Below are 21,791 nucleotides of genomic sequence, written 5' to 3' on the forward strand. Positions count from 1 at the left end.
TCAACAAAAGTATTACTTTATTATCTCCACATGTTACGGCCATCTTAAACTGCCCTAAGAATGAGGACGAACTACATAAATGGTGTTGAACGAATAAAAACATGCTAAGCCGCAAAGATAAATTCTACTAATATATTTGCGTTAAAGCACCGCAAAAAGGGCATACGGGCAAGACGCATTCTTTCTCCCGCGCGTGCCTGTGTGAACCAGGCTTTACCTTCAGGGGCGTGAGCGTTGTGCGCGTACTCAAGACACCAGGAAAGATGGCGGCGCTCATGACCCTCAGTCAGGTAACAACGACCAAAATACCAAAAAAAAACTCTGAAAATGTCCATTTTGTCATTGTTAAACGACCGTGACATTGTTTTTGCGCGGTTACGACTTCACCACGCTATAAACCGCGAGGAACATTAGCCAGAAAAAAACGTTCTAGAAAGTTTTCGTTGTCTTCCGAGTAAACATTGTCAGCTAGGTTCATCGACATAATATACGGGCTAGGTTGATGACTAAGTTTTACGTTTGAATGGCAAAGAAAAACGAACTGACAGTTTATTACTTTATTTTTAAATAACCTAATTTAAGTAAAAATTGACTAAGTTTAGGACGAATTAAGTTATGTACATTCGATTAGCTGTTGGAACTATAAGTTGTTTTCTTTGTGATAGACAATCTACTAACCTAATTAGCCATGTTTGTCTCTAACAATTGGTCCTTTTTATAATTGTATTCATTTATTTTTTTTGTCTTCTGTCCAGTTATCAGGTGGAAATGCAGTTTTTGAAAGCTATTACAGACAGGTAAGCTTGGTGTTGCCATTTATATTCTTTAATATAATTATTTTGGTGTATCAGGTGAACTGAGCATTATCATTCATGTAACATCAAATAATGAGAGCACTTATTGTTTTCATTATCTTAGCTTGATCCAAGAAACACAGGAAAAATATCAGCTGGCGATGCAGCTCAGTTTCTTAAGAAGTCTGGGTTGTCAGACAATACTCTTGGAAAGGTGATTCTCAAACTCATCTGCACACTTTTAAACAAAATAATCTCACATTTCCAGTTCACAACATCTAAATTAATTTTGTTTTATTTGCCCTTTCAGATTTGGGATTTGGCAGATTCTGATAGAAAAGGCTACTTGGATAAACGGGTAAAGGCGGTTTCTTTGTGGTTGTTGTAGATGGAAGATGCTGATGTTTGCACAAAACCTTAGATTTGTTTTGTTTTTCTCCCTGTTTCCTAGGGGTTCTTCATTGCCCTGAGACTTGTAGCATCAGCACAAGGTGGAAATGATATCAGTCTTAACAACCTCAACCAAACTGCAGCTGCACCAAAATTTGTAAGTGTTTAAACTGACCTCCCTGGCAACTGTTAAGACTTTGATTTGATTTGTTGCAGATATAACGCATGAAATCAAACATTTAGTATCTCAAAACTGATAGTTACAGAAATACATGGTGTCCAGCATTTTTTTTATTCTGGTAATGAGATTCTGTCTACTGTTTACTTTTGCAGAGGGACACTGACAGCCAATTATTAAGTGGGTCAACAACAGCATTTGACTCTCAGTGGGCAATTAGGGTGAGCATGATCAGATTTGTAAAATATTATCTACATTATTCTGATGTTTAATAAAGAATAACTCCTATTTAATATTTTCATCCGCTCTCTCAGCCTGATGAAAAAGGGAAGTTTGAAGGAATATTTGAAAGTTTGTCTCCTGTGAATGGCCTCCTCTCTGGTGAAAAAGTCAGACCAGTTTTGATAAACTCCAAATTACCTCTGGATGTGTTGGGAAAGGTGATTTGCACATTATACAGCACTGTTTTCTGCCACTTGTTTCAAATTTTGTGTATCCATATCTGTATATTATGATTTTGTAGATTTGGGACCTGAGTGATGTAGACAAAGATGGACATTTGGACAAAGAGGAATTCACAGTGGTAAATTGGGATGCTTAGCCTCTTTTAGTCATTTTTTCTGTAGTCCATTAAACACACTGGTGCTATTGCAAATTCTAATGTTCTTTGTTTTTCACTTCGTAGGCATTGCATCTCGTGTATCGAGCCATGGAAAAAGAGCCCGTCCCAAGTAGTTTGCCTCCATCTCTTATCCCACCTTCTAAAAGGAAAAAATCTGCAAATGCGCTACCAGGTGCTGTGGCTGTGCTGCCTGCTTTGTCTGGTCTTACATCTGGTCTGGCTCCTCTCAAAGACACCCTGAGAAGCACTCCCACTCTTGGAGGCACCGCTTCTCCTCTTGGGAGAACTGCATCTCCTGTGGGCAGTAGCTCTTCTTCTCTGGGGTCCATTACTTCCCACACACCCAGTCCCACCAACCTATCCCCACAGCACTCCTTTAAATCGACCTCAGCGGTATGTCATATTACTCTGTTTTCTATGTGTTACGTGATCATATTTAGTTCATAATATTCGGTCCATATAATTACTAACATTACCAACTTCAACATGAGTTTACCTTACCTAGCTGCATTTCTAAAATTTGTGTTAAATTTAACTGCTTTAATGTAATTTTCTCATGAAACTTGAAAAAAGGGTTGAATACAAAGCTGTAATACATTTTAAATGTTCGTTTTGAACCCAACTACTTGTTATAAATGTGCCTTAAAGGATCTTTACATAAAGCCTTTCAAAGAAAGAGAAACAAAATTGTAAAAGGTGTTCTGCTCGATGCACTTCACACAGCTGCTTTATTCTGTATCAAGAATCAAATTACTGCTTATTATTTTGATCTAGTATAACATACAAAACACAGGAAATATGTTTTATAAGAACAACGTTTTTAGTTTATTGATTTAGTTTCAGCCTTGGTGTCTCAATGTCTTAGCTTGGAGTTTTGGAGAGACTAGTATTTCATGTATTAACTGTTCAGCTGCTAATGACTGGACTTGCTCTACCACATTGTTTCAGGTATTGCGTGAAGCCCAGTTGGTTTCCTCTTTCTCGATATAGCTGCTAGGATTTGTCACCCATGACTTTGTTGAGAAAGAAGTTTCTTTGAAAAGGAGCTAAACTATGTGGTCAAGAGACCAAAATAGCTTGGACTCCGCTTAAATCAAAATAAATGTTTTTGTTTTAACGTCATGTAAAGCTCACTTTTATTTGAAATGTTTCAGTCACACCCACTAAATATGAGAAATCACAGTTTTTACCTCTGTGACACCTCAAGCTTTTCCTGGTGCATTTAGATCAGCTCAAAGTTTTAAATTAAAATTTTTGTGTGTAAAAAAAATAAATCAAACGAAAGCTCCTTGCACACTAAATACAGTAAACAACTACTTTTTTTTCTGTAACACCCTAAATCTCACTGATTTTCAGGACTTCATCTGATTGGACAGTTTTATCTGTGATTGAGTTGTCTGATCAATTAGTTTAGGTTACAAAAACAGAGTCATTAGTTATAAATATTATATATATATATATATATATATATATATATATATATATATATATATATTATTTTTAGAGTAATAAAAGTTGACAACTTTTGTTTTTTATGATTTTATTTAAGCATATTGATCATTTTATTTTGTATAAAATTTGTACAGGTTTGAGTGTGTCACAACCACAAACTAGTGTGGATTGATGAAAATGACATTTTAGAAATTCTGGGGATAAGTACTCAAAAACAGATGTAACTAAATAAATTGATTCTTGATTTCCATCGTTTTAGCAGAACAAATGGAGAAGTTGTCATATTCCTCATTTTAAACCACGCATTGTCCTTCATTCCCTCCAGCCAGCGGTGAACTGGGTGGTTTCAGTGGTCGACAAAGCCAAATATGACGAACTCTTCACAAACACCGACATCGACAATAACGGCTGCATCACAGGCACTGACATCATCGAGATTTTCATGCAGTCCAACCTTTCTCAGACGATGCTAGCTCAGATATGGTGAGACAACAACTGAGACTACCTTCAGATTTGGAACCAGGGGCATGTTAACATGATTAACACACCGCAATGGGAATCTCAGAGTTTTGAAATGAAAGTGAATATTGCTGATTTGTTTTTTTAAGAAGCTCTTTCTCCTTTCCATAGGGGACTTGCTGACACAAAGCAAACGGGCAAGCTGAACCGGGAACAGTTTGCTCTGGCCATGCATCTTATCCAACAGAAGGTGAATAAAGGCATAGACCCCCCCTCTGCTCTCACTTCAGACATGATCCCCCCTTCAGAGCGGACTCCAACATCAGCAGCGGGCCCTGTGAGTCCTGACTTTATTCACAAAAACCTGTTTTTTTTTCTTGCTAAGTCAACATTCATTGAAACCTTAAGAGTCTGTTTTTCTGCTGCTCCTAAAACGGGAAGCTTTGCTTTCTGGTTCTCAGTGCAAAACTGTATCTGTGCTTTTTGACCCTGTTTCTGACCTGTCCGCCAGAGTTATTTGGGACTTCTTCCTTCTCTGAGACCAGACGTTGCTTCAGCTGCTAAAACACGCAGAGTGAGTAGTGAGTAGCAAATGTCACAAGGTGGCGCTGTTGATCTGTCTCGAGCTGTGGTTCAGAGCAAGCTCAGTGTGACAGAAGCACAGCTGTGTGAACTCCCCACCTGTCAGCAGCTGGTACTTGCTTAAGTGTTTTTTTTATTTGTTTGTTTCAGATTTTCTGATTCTAAATGTATTATCTAACTAATATTTGGCTTTTTAAATGAGAAAATGTTTAACCTTGAAATAAAATAAAGATAAATGTGGGTTGACATAAAATAAAATGGATCAGGCTGCAGTATGTATGGCCTAATTTATGAATATTTTTAAAGCAATGGTTCATATTAAATGTCTAAAAATTAAGTTACATGGATATTTCATATTAAATACATGTAATATTAATACCTCTAAAACAGTCCTTGTTGAATAAAACTTGTTAACCAAGAGTGACTAATTAAAGCAACACTAAATAGGTTTCTTGCTTGTCCCCCCAGCTGGTTGAAAGCAAAGTTACTACTGTCATGAATGAACAACTCTGCCACAGTCTGCTTTAGCTATCGCTAGCGGCAAGCTAATGCTAACACAAGCCTACTGACACTACAAAAAGCCACAAAGCAAAAAGATCCACACTGTTGGACAAAAAATGTTATTACTTACATGTCCAGTAACAACAAAGCCAGGTCATCATCAGTCCATGCTCCCACATACAAGTGTAGTGTTCACCCTGGTTTTAGCTCTTTGCTTCACATCCAAAGACATTGGACTACTTTTACTTCCAGGCTCTGCCAATATGCCAGCAAAAAAAAAAAAAAAAGTTCTTCTTGTGCTTTTTTTTTTTTTTTTTTTTTTTGATAGTCTGCAAACTGAAAATTAATAGTTAGCCTTTATATTAGCTGCTGGCACGGTAAACCACTATTGCTTTAAAACGGAGACCTTCCACTAGTGTTCCCACCTGAACCAAAGCACTGTTAAGTGCCGTTTCTGGTCAGCGGAGGGCTACCGAGTGCAGTCCAATGTGAAGTTGCTCAGGTTTATGGCTGAAGAACCACTGAAACCAGTTTGAAAGCAATAGTTTTAAAAACTCTTTAGTCTTGTTTTAAGGAGATACAGAACAATTATCTTGTAGTGCTACCAAACAACAATTTTCTGTTGGAACTTTGGAGCTCTTTCTCAAAGACTGTTGAGAGGCGAGACTAAAATGCAAGTTTTACTTTCGTGTAAGCTTATATTGTCTTGTCTCTGTGCATTTCATGTCATTCATGTATTGTCTGCATCCATATGATGTTTCCTTCCTGTAACTTGTGTTTTCTTAAGCAGCAGGGAAGTCTTCTCTCTCCCTGCACACCACTCACATCCCTTCTGGACTTTTTCCTCATTTTATATCTTTGTGGCTGCCACACGCATATCAGAACATTTCCCTCATGTCTACAGTCCCATCATGTCATCCTTAATGCTGTCTCCCTCCACGCACCATCTCGCTCATGTATCTCTGCGTCTTTCGCCTCAGGACAGCACCAGCTCTGTCGGGTCGGTGGAGCTGACAGGAATCAAAGAGCTGGATGACCTCAGCCAGGAAATAGCTCAGCTGCAGAGGTGAGCGTTTGCACCCTGAGTAGCAGGAGGACCGCGTTGTTTTTTTCTCCACTTTAGAAAAACAAAGGGACGTGCAGAGAGTCAAAATTCAACTTTCATACCACAATAGCTTCTGCATTTCCCTGAATATGCTCATTGGTGTGTGATTTTTAGAGGGAAGAAAAGTGCCACAAAATTATAGAGTTTAAATATATATAAAAGAAAATGTCGATGAGTGTGCCAGTTGGACAATGAGACCACATTGTGCAGAACTTATTTAAATAATGCTGCATAGTTTAGGGTTCTTTACACTTTTGACGAGAAATGTGTTGCTTTCTTTTCATTTCAGGCCTTTTACAAACTGTATTCTACACAGAAATACATTAACAATGGATTTTGGTTTTCTTTAGGGAGAAACTCTTCTTGGAACAAGCAATCAGGGAAAAGGAAGAAACCATTAGATCAAAAAACAGTGATGTTCAGGTAAGAATTAGCTCTTAAGATCTGTGGCAAGGCTACTAAGCAGAATTGAAGTGATCTGTTGAATCCCACAAGTTGGAAATCCCACTCAACTTGCACCATGAACTAAAAAAGTTAACAGCTGGAAAAAAAGGAGGATGATTTCTAGATGTGTGGACTTTTAGGACATGCAGAGTAACCTGGATAGAGAGAGCAGCGGCTTGCACAGCCTGGAGTCCCAGAAGCAGGACGCTCAGGGGCGTCTGGATGAGATGGACCAGCAGCGCTCCAAACTGGAGGGAATGCTCAATGAAGTGAAGCAGAAGTGCCAAGAAGAGAGTCAGCTGGTTAGAGACGTCTACTACATAAACAGACTTTATAATTTATATTATTGCTTTCATATAATCACAAATCATCCGCTGTTGACGGTAAATTTGGGGTTTTGAGGGCGACTTCAATCACAAGTAACTGAACTTTTCTCCATCTTTATCTTGCGTTTCCCCAGATTTCATCCTTGCAGAGCCAGATCCGATCTAGGGAGACAAACCTCCGCAGCCAGGAAGACGAGTTGAGTCGCACCAGGGCAGACCTGAGTCGGCTGCAGGAGGAGGAGTCCCAGCTGGAGCAGAGGCTGCTCTCTGGGCGCGTTCAGCTGGACAGCGTCGTCAAGTCGCTCAAAAGCACCCAGGAGGAGATTAATCAGGTCAGTGCAAACAGACGACCTGCAGGAGGTTTGATCTTTTGTTTTGTTTATTGTGGAGTTTGTTTTTCTGCCATATTCACAAAGCTCTGATGCACAGACACGCCAAGTTGGTGCATCATCATTTTTATTATCAGCTTAATCACCAAACCTCAGTTCAATTTATAAATGAGCTGATGCTTTTGAGGAGCGTCCCTGCGTATCATCAGAGAAGAATCCATCAGATCTCAAATTTAACAAAAAAGGTCCATGAATGCAGAAATCCACTTTGGAAATATTGATTTAAAGCTAACTGTATTTGCCAACAAATGCTATTTGTGCTATTTTCTTGCACTTGCTAAAACAAATAAAGCACGTGTAACTGAATCAGATGTGTCATTCATTTTTTTGTTTGTGTCTTTAGGCTCGCAGTAAGCTTTTGCTGATCCAGGACAGCCAAAAGGAAATGACCAGAACCATTGATCAGTATAATAACGCCTTGAGCGAAATCAACAAGGGGAACTTGAACAACCTTCCGGACCTGAGCGAAGGGTCCTCTGACAGGGAAAACGGAGGAGTCAGAAATGCAGTGAGGAACCCTTAGTGTTTCCTCCCAATACAAAAAATAATAATGAAAATTTAGAACCCAGAATCAACTTCCCCTTCTGACCTCATGAGGATATTGTTTTTCAACAGTTTCACTCTTTATTTTTATTTTTAGTAGGAAGTCAAATTTCTTAAGTTTTATTTAATGCAGTTTTATAACATTTTATTTCCTTTTTGATTAAGTATGAATGTTTTTCCATTTCATCAGGGCGAGGCCTTCAAATCAAAGTTAGCCATGTTTAACAACAGCAGCACTAAGGAGCCTTCAGCTGACCCGTTCCTGAGAGACGACCCCTTCAAGTACGACCTCATGAAAGGTTTGAATGAGGAACATTTTTTCCTGTCGTGTCATTTGTTGCTTTCTGGGTGTTGCGTACAAAAATTGTCTTTCCATGTGAATAAAAGTTTCTTGGAAAAAAATGTTTTTCTGGTTTTCCAGATCCATTCGGAGAAGATCCTTTCAAAGAGAACGATCCCTTCAAAGGTACCTCGCCAGAAGACTTCTTTAAGACGACTGACAAGTCAGACCTGTTTGGATCTGCAGATCCGTTCAGTAGGAAACCCACGCCACCAGTGAAGGTAGGATTTGCATTTTATTTAAACACAGTGATTGAAACTTGTTAATGGTCACTAATGCTTTTTTGTTTTGTTAATCTCAGCCTAGTGCCTTCAGCAGTGGTGACCCTTTCAAATCCAGCAGCCCCAAACCAAAAGATTCAGGTTTGTGACGTTTAAGCTCAGAAACCTGCTTTAGGTTAAGAGTTTCTTTGTTTCGTTAAATACCTTCCTCTTAAAGACCGTTTTTTCCAGAGAGACTGTATATTTACTGGAATCAGAAAAGGGCAGTGGGAGGACATTAACGGTGACGTCATCCCAGATCACTTTGTCATAAATAATTTTAGTTCCTGAACTCACAAAATGAACCTTTCCAGTCATGTTTCCCAGAATGTGGTGCTATTAACGGACTAAACATGAGAGTGTCACTAGGATGAAACCCATCTCAAAGAGTCTTTCTTTGCTGTTCTTGGTGACGTGTGGATTTTTTTATTTATTTTTTTATTATTATTATTATTATTTATTTATTTTTAAGGAAAAGGGGAGGCATCAGGGGCAAACCATTTTTACTCTGTGGCTTCATATTTTCCTGTGGTCTTGAGTTATTTTTAGTCAAGTACCTTTGCATTTAACTACTGGCCAACTAAAAATACTCCCCCTTACCCTGGAAAAACAGGAGGTGTGCATGAGCCAAGCATAACAGAAACCCAGTGACTGCTGGTTGTTCAGCGCTCCAGTACACTGCCACTCCTCTAAGCTGCTCACTCCTGCCTCTGTCCTCTCTTTATACCTGCTCCCATTGAACCGGCGCACCTTGCTGGTTGCGGAAGTCGTTTCAAGTTGCGGCTCGATGATCTGTTGGCACTACACAGGGTCGACTGTAGACCCGAGCAGAGCTACCGTGCGTAAATCTAAACACGGGGCATGAATGGGGCACTTTGTGGGTGCACACATACAACAAACATATTCTCTTACAATGTTTTGTTTTTTCACTGTAGCCATCTGCAGTTTGTTGTTTTTTTTTCTTATTAAGCGGTGCACCACTCTGCTTCAAAACAACCCAGGCACAGTTCTGGTGAACAGAGGGCCGACTGACGCCTTTAATTAGCCAATCAGATGCTTACGTCAGGTTAAACAAAACCCTCGCTTTACAGAGTTTTTTAGCTGAAAAATGTCACGGAAAATAAACGTTTGAGCATAGTTTTCAGCTCTAAAAAAAGCCTGCAGGCCCTTTGAGAATAAGCAAAGTGCAGAGATAATTTTGATGTGTGGTTGGACGTCATTACAATGCTTTGCTCTTTCTTCGCTTGTGTTCAAATGTTCCAAAATGCATTTTTGTGCACTTTTTGTCACAGATTTATTTGGAAGAGCGGACCCCTTTGGAGGCAGGGCGGGTGGATTTGCTGACTTCAGTAAGATGTCAAAGGTAAGCTGTGGAGACCCTGGCGCTCATGAATCAGTTGCACCATAAAGCTGCAGCGTTCCACTGAAGCCGTACGTTGAAGTTGTCCAGATGTGCAATAAATTTGTGTCATTTCTGCTTTTCTTTGCAGTTTTGTTATACTTTTTATGTTGTAAAGCTGCTTTTTTATCTTTGTGATCAGAAGTCTGACAGTCCTGCAGTCCCTTCAAAGAAAAGCATCCCTAACCGGCCTGCACCTCCTTATGGTAAATCTCTTTAGATTTGTTTTTGTTTCACTTTTTTCTACAAAAATACTTCCCTAAATGATGAGATCACTACCATTTTTACTTTTTATGTTGTAAACAGGAAAGCTGTTGGCACAGATGTGATGCTGCTGATTGGTCATTTTTATAGGACATCTATTTTAGATTAGTCTTCTTATAGCGTCCAGAGTTTGGTTAAATTTGCCTGCAGAGAGATGAGCTCGAGAGCCACTTTCTGCTGCTCTTCTAATGCATTTATCTTTGTGTTGATCTTGCTTTTTTGAGTTCATGTGAAGTCACACAACACCTACAGGCCTTTCCCAGGCCATGCCCTTCCGCTGTGACCTTGCATTTATTCTTTAAGCAGAAGCCACAGCCTGAGAAAGCTGGTGTTCCCCTTTGCGTTTACCACACACTGCAGGGTAGAGATGAGTCGCCACGGTTTGCCAGCGAGTTTGCTCTAGTTGTGTGCCTCACTCGTAAAAGGGAAGTGAGAAGCACACTCCTGAAGTCGTGAACTGTTCTAAATATGTGCGTTACTGAGAACGCTGCACAACTAAATCTGATCTTTGTTTAGCCATTTTCCTTCAGTTGTATTGCAACACAAATTAAAACAATGCCAGGTTGGTTTTGTAATAGATATTTATTCAGATAAATAGAGATGAGTTAAAAAACTGTTTCTAATATTGCTAATGAGTTTGCAGCTTACAGTAGACAAGGGTGTGTCTGTTTTAATTTGATTTTATTTTTTATGTTGGTGTTCCAGAAAAGCAACACTGTGCATGTTCAAGCATCAATGCATCAGTGAGCTTTACTCAAAATTGTGGTTAACGCCTTTTTTGAACCATTATCGTTTTCCCCTAGGGTGAATATTCTGCAAATGTGAACCTAAAGCTGTAGGCTTCCTGTGAATGTGTAGTGTTATAAATTTGCCTTTTAGGTGTGAGCTTACTTTCCCAAGAGAGGTGCCATTTTTTATTTTTTTTTTGTGGGCATCTGAAGGAAAGATGCTTTATTTTTCCCACGTCATTGGTGTTTATTTACCCTTATTTTCATCTTCTCTGGTTGGTATGTTCAGTTTGGGTTCGTCACAGCCACTTCAGGGCGTTAACGCCTCAGCAGTCAGTAAAAACTCTTTTGTTATGATGAGTAAAGCATCCAAAGACTGTCCTGTGGGTTGTGCAGACTTTAGTGTAAGTGTAGTCTACTCTCAGTTTTCTATTAGGCAATTAATTTTGTCTGCATGAGCTGCTGATCTCACCACCGCCCTCTCCAGAACGCAGGCCTCAGAGGTGTTGTTTCACCTCTCTGGGCCTCATTCTGTTTCTTCACCACAAATAGGATAACTGTGTTTACTGGCTGCTTACTAACAAGTCATAAAATGTCCAATTGCCTCTTTGACATCTTTGGTTTTCTAAGAAATTCGAGTGTTTGCATGTCTGACTTGGACAGTTTGGCTTTTCACCTGTCATCCTGGCGGACGCGCTAGCATGGTAGTCAGCATCTTGCTTCAGGTATTCTTTTATTTTCACTGCAAGTGAGACTTTATAAGCTTATCGAGGTGGTGAACTTGCCCACTCAGGTAGCGCTTGAGGAACATTTTTCAAGCTTCAAGTGTAAGACGTGCAAGCTAAAGGCTTATTTGCTGTCAAAGGCATGACGTGCCTCGAAGCAGAGCACAGCCATGTAAATCTGCCTCTTTGTCTCTCATCTTCCGTTTTCTTCATCTCGTGTAGCCTAACGGCCAAGCATGCTCTCAGGTGGGAAGGTGATGCATGGTAGCTTTTTGTATGTTCTGACACGACCAGAATTAGTTTTACCCTTCATGCAGCATGATTGTTGTAAAGGGGATTTGTGGGTTTTTGTACGGGGATCCATTGTAATTTTTGTTTTTCTGCCAGGATCTGAGCACATGAAGGTAAGATTGTATAAAGAGTGTGGTGGAAAGTCCTTTGCATGTGAAAAACCTGTCCCCGCTGCATAATCTGAATATTGTGATTCATAAACATAATTATTTTCTGTAAAATATGTGATGTGGCCGTGATCCCGTGTGGGAAAACGTGACTAGTATGTGCCTCTAGCATAGTGTGTTGTGTAAAAAGTTTCTTACCCTCTTTTCTTAGATGTTGGAGTCTAAATTAAGTCTATCTCTGCATCGTTTAGGTCTGCACCCTTTTGTGAAGGCTATATTATTAAATGCTTATGTAATTTAGGAGAATCTACCTAAAGGGCTGCTCGTTTGACTCTCTGAGTGATTTTTCTCGTGTCTTGTTTCTCCTTTTTAAATCTAATGGGAGGTTTTCTGCTTTAGTTTGGAAATGAGAGCCAGCAGCTGGAGTGGGTCAAGCGGGAGAGCGAACGTGAGGAGCAGGAGCGGCGGAGGAGGCTGCGGCTGCAGGAGCAGCAGGACCTGGAGTTGGCCATTGCTCTGAGCAAAGCGGACATTTCCGATGCTTGACCCGGGCTGCCCCATCACTGCTTTCTTGTCCTCCTTTATCTGCCTTCCAGCTCTAGTCTCAACGTCAGCTCTGCCTCCTGTTATGTCATCTGAGGCGCCAGTGTTTCTCTAACGGCTCAAGTGACTCCTGTTTTTGCAACGGTTTAAGGTACATTGCATCAAAAATACATCTATAAACATGAAGAATGCAGAGAAATAACTTTGGCTTCACACTACAGGACCTTCTCTAGCTCCATATCTTGTAGGAAAGAAGCAACCCTGACTAATTAGACTTGCAGGCTTTATTGTGATCTAAATACTCTGAATAATGTTAGTAAAATTTAGGTTTTTAATCATGAGCTACAGTACGTTTAAATTCTTTAGAGTTTTAATGCAAACTGGGTCAGTGGTAACAAAAATCAGCCACAGACTTTGTAGATCAGCCGATTGAAGCAGAAAGCAGCTGAAACATGAATTCAGCACCTCGTGGTGCCTCCTTTTGTTGTTTCCAGAAACTAATCTTTAACTGAAAGTCTCTGTTACTGTGGTCTACTTCGTTTCTATACACTGGGACTTTTTCTGCAGCGTTTTGTTTCAGCCGTTGTTTTTAGCAAGTCAACAGGTAGTTGTTGGAAGTCTGATGGAGTGCAACCCTCATCACAAACTGTTTATTCCTGTTCGAATCCACTGGAGCAGCTGCGTGCCATCAAACCTACCGCCTTTTGCTCTGGTTTAAAATCAGAAACTAAGCATTAAAAGCAAAGTGATCATTGTTACGTGTCTCCACCAGAGTGAACCTGCCCTCTTAGCTTGTTTGAGTGTGTTTACTTTAAACAGCTGATTGCAGGAGGTGGAGCTCCTCCACCAGCGTTCTGACACAGCTGTTGCACAAACTCCATCAACTTTTCTCAGATCTCATCGTCCCACCTCTCTCTGCTGCACTTAGTGTTTAGTGTTCGTTTTGTTTATTTATCTCCAAAAAATGCATCGTGACCCAAAACGAGTTCAATAATAAACCAGCGTAGGTGTTTGAAGAGCTGTACTGGTCATATTAGTCGGGGTTCTGTTCGCAGATATTTTTGTTTATTTTTGTAATTCGAGGGTGTATGAAGTAAAACATGAAGTCTGTTTTTTTATACTTTAACTCGCTCCAAATTTCTGGGTTGAAAGTCAGAGAAAATACAGCACAATCTTTCATTTTAGTTTGTGCTGTTCAAAATAATGTTTCTTTTTTATATATTTAAGTATAAATAATAAAAGATGACCATTTATCTTTTTCAATAACCAAAGTCTTATCGAAGACATCGATCATGATTTAAACGTTTCTGGTTATTTATGCCTGCATATTTATATATGGCATAAATTGAAGACGTGTTTGGAAGCCATCAAGATGCTCGGGATAATCAGGTCTCATCCGTTATCCCATCCTGTCCAAGTGTCAGATGGTTTTAACGTTGCTTCTAACTCGTTGGGACACCTGGAAAACTTGCACTCCTACCAAAAGCCTCTATGAACTGAAACCTATAAACCAACAGTGCTGTTACTTATAACATGTTATTTTTTTTTACTGTTCTACACACCAGAGATGCTACTCCATCACAACTCTTCCTCATTAACTCAAATATGGATTTTGTTTTACTGTTTTTTTTAAATAACTTTATTTGGGAATGATGCTTTAAGATGTTGTTTTCTTTCAACACTAATCTGGTTTATTTGGCACATGGTGACTGTGTACAGCGTAACAATGCCTTATCATTATTTTTACATATCAACACTGTAAAATGTAATATTGCACAGTATGTATGTATGTATGTATTTAAGTCAAACAAGCTCTTTTAAGTTTGGTTTTCCTCAAAGTTGCAACCACTTTTATCTAAATAAATGAGACTTTTAAGCATTAATGGAACACAAACGTTTGTTTTTAATGATTTAATCACAATCAGAGAAAAACTTTTCATCAAATCAGTGACTTCAAATTATGTTAGACAAACGGTGGCTCAAAATTTCTCTGTTCTCCTTGTCAAGACACTAAAAGAGAGTTTGTGCATCGATATTAGAGCTAAAAAAGTGAAATGAGAGTGATCTATTAGCATTTTTCAGTGGATATTTTTTCACACAGTATGCGCTTCCTCTTTTCTTTTTAAATCTAATCTCTTAGATGGAAACCTTTTATATTCTCTAAGAAGACTGCTAGCTCTGTTTTCACTAAACAATAAAAACTCATATCTGCAGAAATGCCGTCAGGCTTTGACTCAATGCTGTCTTTCATGCAGAAAATACAAATGCTCACTGACACAATATGCATATAAATATGTCGTAAGCATGGACGTGGCTACTTGAAACTAGAGTGACTGTGTGTAATTGTAGTATTAAGGTCCTTTGATGTCCTACTGTAATTTCTACCCATCAGAAAGAGTCTATGGGCTCCCTGATGAGGGTTTGCTGTGCCCCTCTGTCCAGACGGCTCCTGGCCTCACTCTGTAATTATGAAAATGGAGTGTTTGTATTTATAGGCTAAGCCCACAAGCAGCTACCCTTCTGTCTTGCAGCTGCAAAACATCACTGGAAATCAAGTGCCCACATTTTGAATTCTTTCTGACTTCTTAGATGATCTGCAGGTTTGCTGCACCTACTTTCAAGCACGGTTCTGAAACCAGTTGAGTGGGTGGTTGTGGTTAATCAAGAAATAAAAATAGTGACAGCAAAGTTCATGGGAGAGTAAAAAAAAAGTAGTGAGGAGTCAGAAATTTTTCAAATTAATTACTTTTTTAATATTTACAATAAATACACACTTTACAGTATAAAATCCAGGTACTTATTTATATAAATTTAAGTAAAAAATAATGCACAGGACATCAAGCCCTGATAGTGTACAGAGGGGCTGGATCCAAAAGTTTCACACACCGAGAAAGAGTCAGAAATGGTTGAAGGCAGTTGAGACACTGAGGCAGTTTAAATGAAACGTTGTCTCTGCACACATTAGGCAACTGTATGTGCATTTTTACCCCTGTCAAAAAGAACATTTACATTATTTTTTTTTCTTCTTTTTGGTCCTGTCACAAAGAGTTTTACAGTAGCACAGTCATAGAAAGGCACTTTTGTGTCAAACACAGCATTCCAGTTCTGTCAAAGGAGAGTAGTATATACAGGGCCAGCCCCTTCTTGGTCTGCCTGCTCTTAAGCAAACAAAGCTTTTCTAAAGCTTTTTATACAACCAAAGTAGTACCCGCTACGTTTATTCAATTTTTTTTTTTTTTTTACAAAATAATAACACTAGAACATATGCTTTTCATTTCAATATTATATAAAAATGATTTGGCCACGTTGAGAGCATGTTAAATAAAAAATACAGCTGAATCACAAAAGAAATAATACAATCCCCCAGAGAACCCCTAAGTCCTTTCAGTGGGCTCTTTTCACATGTGTCTCTTCATGTGAAGTGCCAAATGGTCCGACCTGGAGAAGGCGCGCTCGCACAGGTGGCACTGGAACGGCCTGTGTCCGGTGTGTTTGCGGAAATGACGTGTCAGCTCGTCGGAGCGGGCGAATTTCCATCCGCAACCTTCCCAGCTGCAATGGTAGGGCTTCTCACCTGCGGAGAAGGCAAAGGATATCGTGAGTTTGTGTTGGAAATTGAGAGTGCCGTGCGTAATTACGCACAGGTTATGTTATATAAAGAGGCTGAAACGTACCAGTGTGAGTTCGGAGATGTGCCTTCAGGTGTGAGCTCTTGGTGTAGGTTTTTCCGCAGCCAGCGAACGTGCAGGTGTGAGTCGCTGTGCGCTTCCGCGGCCAAGTGCGCCGGCCTCTTTTTGGTTTGGAGTCAAGCAGCTCAAGGGGAGAGGAGGGTGGAGTGAGCATCATCCTCTGCGCGCCGGGCTGCAGGTTGAGACCTTCATCGTACATGCCAAAGCCAGGATGCGGAGCGTGGTAGGGCATCTGCATTTGGGGAGCCTGAGGGTGGTGCTGGAACGCCGCCGGCGTGTGGTACTTTTGCTGGAAGTTCATGGGTTGGCACAGCTGTGCCTGGCAGTCCGTGGCTCCCTGGTCATCGGGGCTCAGTGGCGGGGTCATGTTGCTGGCTGCCCGAGGAGAGATGGCCACCCGAGGCTGATCGAAGGACATCATGCAAGAAACGTTGCCTTCTTGCTTGATTTTGCTGCAGCTCTGGGGCACCATGCCCATAACGGGACCGTAACTGTCCACGGCTGGCTCCAGCTTGATGTTTTCCGGGCGGGGGTAAAGCGTTGTGTTGACGTAAAATCTTCCCTGAATGCTGGGATTACGCATAACGCCATAGCTGCTGGTTCCTTCGGAGCGGAGCAGCTCTGTCATGAGGCTGGCGCCGTACGGGGGAGGCGGGGAGCGGTGGTCGTCAGCTGGGTAGGACTGCACTGAGCCTCCAGTCGCGTACATGCTGGGGTCAGTTGTGCCGAGGTATTCCACCGCGCTGTCTGACCCCGTTGTGTTGGAGAGAATAAAATCCAGATCCAAAAAGTTACTCAGATCCTCGTCGTCCTTTTTGCTTTGACTGTCCAGGTTTTGCACCAGTTCAAGCATGGACTCCCCTTTCCACCTCTGAAAACACAAAGAAAGGAAATTTAGATAAATATGAGGTTTCTTCACAAAATCCCAGACTGCTGTTTTATGCAAAACACTTTAAATGCTGATTTTGTGCGTTTTTAAAGCACAAAACACTAAAAACTTTATCATCCAAGCAAATCAAATACAAATAAAGACTTTCTGCAACTTACATTTTCCCAGGTTTTCTCTCTTTGGTTAGAGAATGTCGAGAATGACGGCAGCATCACTCCTGTTAAGGCCATCGTTTGGTGAAACAATACACAAACTTATGTGTCGTTGGAGTCGCGGCAGCCGCGCCAGAGTCCGTGCGTCTAGATCACGGTCGCTCCTCTTCCGCAGCTGCGCTCCAGACTCATGAACAAGTATAAAAGTGGTAGGAGGTCCTCCCGATCTTATAACCCTCCAAGTCGAGGCCGCCTGGCCAATTGTGAGAGCTCAGGAAACAACGTAAAGTTAGGTAAATTTAGCTCTTATAAAGCTGCTCCTGCAGGCTGCGGGACTCAGTTTGCTGTTTGACAGGCAGCGCAGCGGAGAGCAGCCTATAAAGATGCGCACCGCCCCCCTTACGGGTGACGCGCCTGCGGATCAACCCACCTGGGACAGGAGCCAAGCAGCCTGCCAGGAGGCAACCCGCACCACCTGATATGAAAGCTGTCAGTTAACGTAATCATTACAACATAAAGCTTTGGGATTATCTATAATTACCTTTACGTGTGTTTAATGTGGTGAAATAAAAAGAACAAGGCAATGAGCGTGTTCCATACGTGCGCATAATTCAGTCTGAAATTACGTACTTGGATTCTTTCTAGAGATGAACAGCTCATGCGTAAAACAATTACATTTCTAAGAAGTGAGTATCTATGCGTTTGCGTTAGCATAATAGTTTAGTGCGCCGTGGATGCGCTCCCGGCTGGAACTACATCCACCTGCTTGGCGCGTCTCGCTCTCGATTCATTATCATTAATGGAAGCTGGTCTTTTGTTTTCGCGCAGCGGGCTTGTCCAAACAGGCGCCAGGGTCGTCTGAAAAGGGTTTTCAGAGGTTATCCACGCTCTGACTTCTCCAGATGTAAACACGATTTAAGGTAACACCCCATTCAGGTGTAGATCGCGGACTTTGTGGGGGCCCCGTGTCGATTGGGGTCCAATTTACATCACAACAGTCAGCTGGCTTTCTTGTTCTCTCCTTTCTGCAGAGGAATCTGGTTTCTGGCATAAATGAGAGATTGTTTTCTAAAGAGGGATTTTTTCTGCTTCAGCAAAAACGTATGACCCTTTCACCTCAAATCAAATATTATAGAACAAGAATTAAAGACAAAATGAGAAAATTACAAGTCCGGTAGGTGGATGATGGTTTCTAGGTTGCATAAAGCACCAAGGTTTACATTCATTTGAAATCTTGTAGCAAATGTTTTTAAATTACAAGATTAATCTGCAGAAAGGACACAAAATATTTTAAATGGTGATATAAAATGGACAAACAACTTTCCAGATGTGCTATTGCTATTTTTCTCAGGATCAGAGCTGGCTCCAGCAGCTCAGCTCCTCCTGACAGAAACACCATCAAACCCTCAGCAAATTCTGAGAGGACGGCTGTGATGACTCCATCTGCACCATGTTCAATGGAAAGTGCGTCATGCAGAGGGAGTCCAGTAAGGCCAAAGAGGAAATGCTGTCTTTTTGCAGCAGCAGCCTGGTGTTGGAAACCTTGACCACTGACACTGACCCCTGCAACCTTCCTCTGCTTGGCTACCAGTGAAAGTAAGAGCACTCACACTTCCCCTATTACACAGCTACCTTTAACACAATCCAATGCCTTTAAGTTTCAATTGAGAGAACTCACATTTTTGCTGAACTCATAGTAGCTTTTGTCATTTACACACCGACACATTTAAAAACTCCTCGTGCAACATTCATGGGAGGCCATGTTGGCGTTCCTCGTTGGACTTCGATTTTTCCTCCTGATTTTTAACATTTATGGTTATTTCTTACTGGGAGTTTTCTCCATTTTCACTAGAAGCTTTCTACTATGAGAATATAAATGAGTGAAGCCAGACTTTGTCTAAAGAGAACAGTCCCTGCAGAGCTAAACTCTTTAATTAGCCAGACTAGTCCCAAGTCTAGAATATGACCAGCATAGCAGACCATGCTGCATGTTATTACTGCACTCCTTTTTTTTTCTGTGACAGACTTTGTCATTTGCTGTTGGTGAATAGCCTCCTGACCTGTAGTTTGAACCCTAACTACTGTATTTTGGGACTAAATTGGGTGCAGCAGAATGCATAAAGATGACTAGAGAAATAGGCTTGAAACCGTTCTGATTATTCGAAAAGATTCAGACTATTCTTAAATGTCACAGACACAACACTTCAAGCTCTCAGAGTGGAAAGCAGTCTCGATTTGTAACCTGTTTTATTTTGAAAATCACAAGTAAACCCTTCGGTTTCAGATTTTTGGAAATGTGGATCATTTAGCATCTTGTGCATTGAAATCATTGAAAGCAGCAAGTCAAAATAATGCAAAACAGCACAGAGAAAGTGAAAAGCAGCATGAGGATAACTCAGACAAGACAAGAAAAAACTTTGGCAGGTCCAGCGGGAGCACTAAGTAATCCCAATGACGTTTATGGGGCAGGCTTTTATTTCATTCAGAGCCGTCACGTCCTGCAATGAAGTGTACAAACCCGATGAGATAATTTCATTTAAGCATGCAGTCACGTATGATGGGTGGAGCTAGAAGCTTGCTTTATGCCTCAGAGGATGCATGGAAGTAATTTTGTAAGAACTTTAGGTAGAAGTGCTGCTTAACTGATCTATGCTTTCCTGAAGAGAGGGCAGAGGTCACAAACAGGACAAACACCTTGGAGCCGATGAGGATTCTGTGTCCTTAGATTCTTGTGTCTTCTGTTTTTTATCCTGCAGTCCTGACGGTAGTGCAATAAATGGTGTAAATAAGCATTTTCCTAAAAAAAACCTCCTAAAATGTTTTTCTTGGGAAAATATTTGCACGCGTTTTTAACCCTTTGATACATAATGGTCACTACAGTGGACAGGTACTCAAAATTGTTATTTCTTTATTTTTGCTATTAAGCACAGCTGTTGAAGACTTTATTGCATTTGAGCCCCTCCATTTGGACTTCAGTAAGTCAAGCCAACATATTCCATGTTCAGAATGCACGCTGTCCACTGAGATGGACATGTAATAAATTATTTGTAAATTAACAAAATGTTACAAAAAATATTTGTTGAAATTTGTTTCATTCACACCTAAAGATGAATGAAAAAAATTGTTTAAAAAATCTTGGTTGAAGATTTCATAATCCATGCATCAGAGGGTTAACTGTAGAGCAACTGAAGTGTCATTTAACAATTTAGAAGCGTGCAGTCTTTGTTGCTGATGTCTTATCTGGACAGTTTAAAGACTTATCAGCTGGTTGTTGTTGGCAGGTGGTTGAAATGTTGCACTCAGACGAACTTACAAAGAAACTGAAAGCTTTCTCCAGAACTGTTGGAATTGAAAAATCTCTTCACTCATGTTTGTTTTATAGCAAAAAATACTTTTGAGAAGTAGAACTTCACTCAAAATGTTACACAAACCGGAAAAAGAAGTCGTTTGTGCCAATCAAAAATCAACAAGCTGTTTCCCAAAAATCAGATTAAGACATAAAAAAGGAATCTTTTTGTGGGCTAATTAGAAAAAAATTGTTCAATCGTATAAATCGAGTTCGAGAGCGATTCTGAAAGATTTAAAAAATTGTTGTTTGCCTCCAAATCTTGTTTCCTTTCTCCACTGTTTCACACATTCTCCATGATGAAACCTTATGCTGTCATCTAACATATAATAAGACTTTTACTAGAAAAACGGACGCCGGCATGCATCATGTCTGTGTCAAGACAGTAAGTGCTTCATCACTGTTGAGGGGATCGGGACATAACGGCTCTGCCTCATGGAAAAACTTGTGTGAGTGAGCGGGAGAGGTAGCAGCGTTTCAGCCTGGAACGTCCTGACTGAACAAGAGTCAGTGGGAGTTTGAGAGCGACTGGGATCCTGCTCTGGGCTTATATAGCCCAGTTATTTTTAACCACCCACCCCTTTGCTTATTACAGCGTTTTCCCCCCTTGAAACATTCAGGAAGCACGTTTGGCTCCTTTTCCTGCTCACATGCGGCCAGATTCAAACAGGACTGAAGAATGATAGCATTGAGGCTCTCCATTCCCCCTGCTGGGAAAAAAAAGAACGGAGTTGGGGGGCAGAAATGTTTAGTGAAAAGTTGGCACGTGCCAGAGCTGTGACACAGAACTGGCTCCAGTCCTAGTCATATTTCACAAACCCTCAAAAATTTGTTGAAAAAAGAAAAACGGCATAGGGACAATCCTGACTCACCACCGTACCTGCTGGAAGCAGGATGTCCTTGGTAAGTTACCAAAACTATAAAGTATTTACAGTAAAGAAGCAGAGCTGTTAGTTTCTCAACATAAGTGCATTTGAATAATGTGTTTAATGGCTCCTATTGTTTACATTGTTAGGATGTTTTCTGATTTTCATTAAAGGTGTGGATCACTGAAAAGAAATTTTTAAGTATTATTTCAGATTATAGAAGAAGGGTCAGGGATGAGGTCCTGCCCCAAGTGGAGGAGTTTAAGTATTTTGGGGTCTTGTTCACGAGTGAGGGAAAGCTGGTGCGCAAGATCGATAGGTGGATTGGTGCTGCGTCTGCAGTGATGCAGGAGTTGTACCGGTCTGTTGTGGTTAAGAGAGAGCTGAGCCAGAAGGTGAAGCTCTCG

At 40.6% G+C, this 21,791-nt stretch overlaps 2 protein-coding genes and 1 long non-coding RNA gene across 5 annotated transcripts in view; 2 read left to right on the plus strand and 1 right to left on the minus strand.

Annotated features, from left to right (window-relative positions):
- Positions 1–173: 173 nt before the first annotated feature.
- On the plus strand, positions 174–12,830 carry LOC107383601 (epidermal growth factor receptor substrate 15-like 1). 3 transcript variants are annotated; one of them, XM_054742064.2, is made up of 24 exons: positions 174–290; positions 756–797; positions 919–1,008; positions 1,105–1,152; positions 1,246–1,341; positions 1,518–1,583; positions 1,677–1,802; positions 1,886–1,945; positions 2,048–2,377; positions 3,762–3,919; positions 4,067–4,232; positions 4,407–4,469; positions 5,959–6,044; positions 6,434–6,506; positions 6,668–6,829; positions 6,988–7,185; positions 7,586–7,750; positions 7,976–8,084; positions 8,207–8,346; positions 8,427–8,487; positions 9,678–9,748; positions 9,927–9,990; positions 11,889–11,905; positions 12,299–12,830. In XM_054742064.2, the coding sequence occupies exons 1-24, from the start codon at positions 264–266 to the stop codon at positions 12,443–12,445; spliced, it is 2,565 nt and encodes an 854-aa protein (XP_054598039.1). In that variant the 5' UTR covers positions 174–263; the 3' UTR covers positions 12,446–12,830. The 3 variants fall into 3 exon arrangements, with proteins under 3 accessions (XP_054598039.1, XP_054598042.1, XP_015811843.1); XM_054742067.2 differs by lacking the exon at positions 4,407–4,469 and having other exon boundaries at positions 182–290; XM_015956357.3 differs by lacking the exon at positions 11,889–11,905 and having other exon boundaries at positions 183–290; positions 12,299–12,438.
- A 2,341-nt stretch (positions 12,831–15,171) lies between these two features.
- Positions 15,172–17,469, minus strand: klf2b (Kruppel like factor 2b). The gene is made up of 3 exons (XM_015956359.3): positions 17,179–17,469; positions 16,117–17,002; positions 15,172–16,016 (listed from the first exon to the last, which is right to left on the minus strand). Exons 1-3 carry the CDS (start codon positions 17,248–17,250, stop codon positions 15,841–15,843), a joined length of 1,134 nt encoding a protein of 377 aa, XP_015811845.1. The 5' UTR covers positions 17,251–17,469; the 3' UTR covers positions 15,172–15,840.
- A 550-nt stretch (positions 17,470–18,019) lies between these two features.
- LOC129163723 (uncharacterized) overlaps positions 18,020–21,791 on the plus strand; it is a 37,517-nt gene continuing 33,745 nt past the window's right edge. Inside the window, exons 1-2 of the long non-coding RNA XR_008563531.2 lie at positions 18,020–18,092; positions 18,524–18,768. This is a non-coding gene — a long non-coding RNA (uncharacterized lncRNA). The remainder of the gene's footprint in view (positions 18,093–18,523; positions 18,769–21,791) is intronic.

Source organism: Nothobranchius furzeri, chromosome 11 (genome assembly GCF_043380555.1).
Source record: "Nothobranchius furzeri strain GRZ-AD chromosome 11, NfurGRZ-RIMD1, whole genome shotgun sequence".
Classification (NCBI taxonomy): domain Eukaryota; kingdom Metazoa; phylum Chordata; class Actinopteri; order Cyprinodontiformes; family Nothobranchiidae; genus Nothobranchius; species Nothobranchius furzeri.

Excerpts from the sequence above, each read along its gene's own strand:
- LOC107383601 (XM_054742064.2), top strand. The coding sequence starts at position 264 with ATGGCGGCGCTCATGACCCTCAGTCAG. Across the intron at positions 7,751-7,975 it reads ACGGAGGAGTCAGAAATGCA|GGCGAGGCCTTCAAATCAAA; the intron begins GTGAGGAACCCT and ends CCATTTCATCAG. Across the intron at positions 8,085-8,206 it reads CAAGTACGACCTCATGAAAG|ATCCATTCGGAGAAGATCCT; the intron begins GTTTGAATGAGG and ends CTGGTTTTCCAG.
- klf2b (XM_015956359.3), bottom strand. The coding sequence starts at position 17,250 with ATGGCCTTAACAGGAGTGATGCTGCCGTCATTCTCGACATTCTCTAAC. Across the intron at positions 17,003-17,178 it reads GAGAGAAAACCTGGGAAAAT|AGGTGGAAAGGGGAGTCCAT; the intron begins GTAAGTTGCAGA and ends TTGTGTTTTCAG. Across the intron at positions 16,017-16,116 it reads ACATCTCCGAACTCACACTG|GTGAGAAGCCCTACCATTGC; the intron begins GTACGTTTCAGC and ends CCTTCTCCGCAG.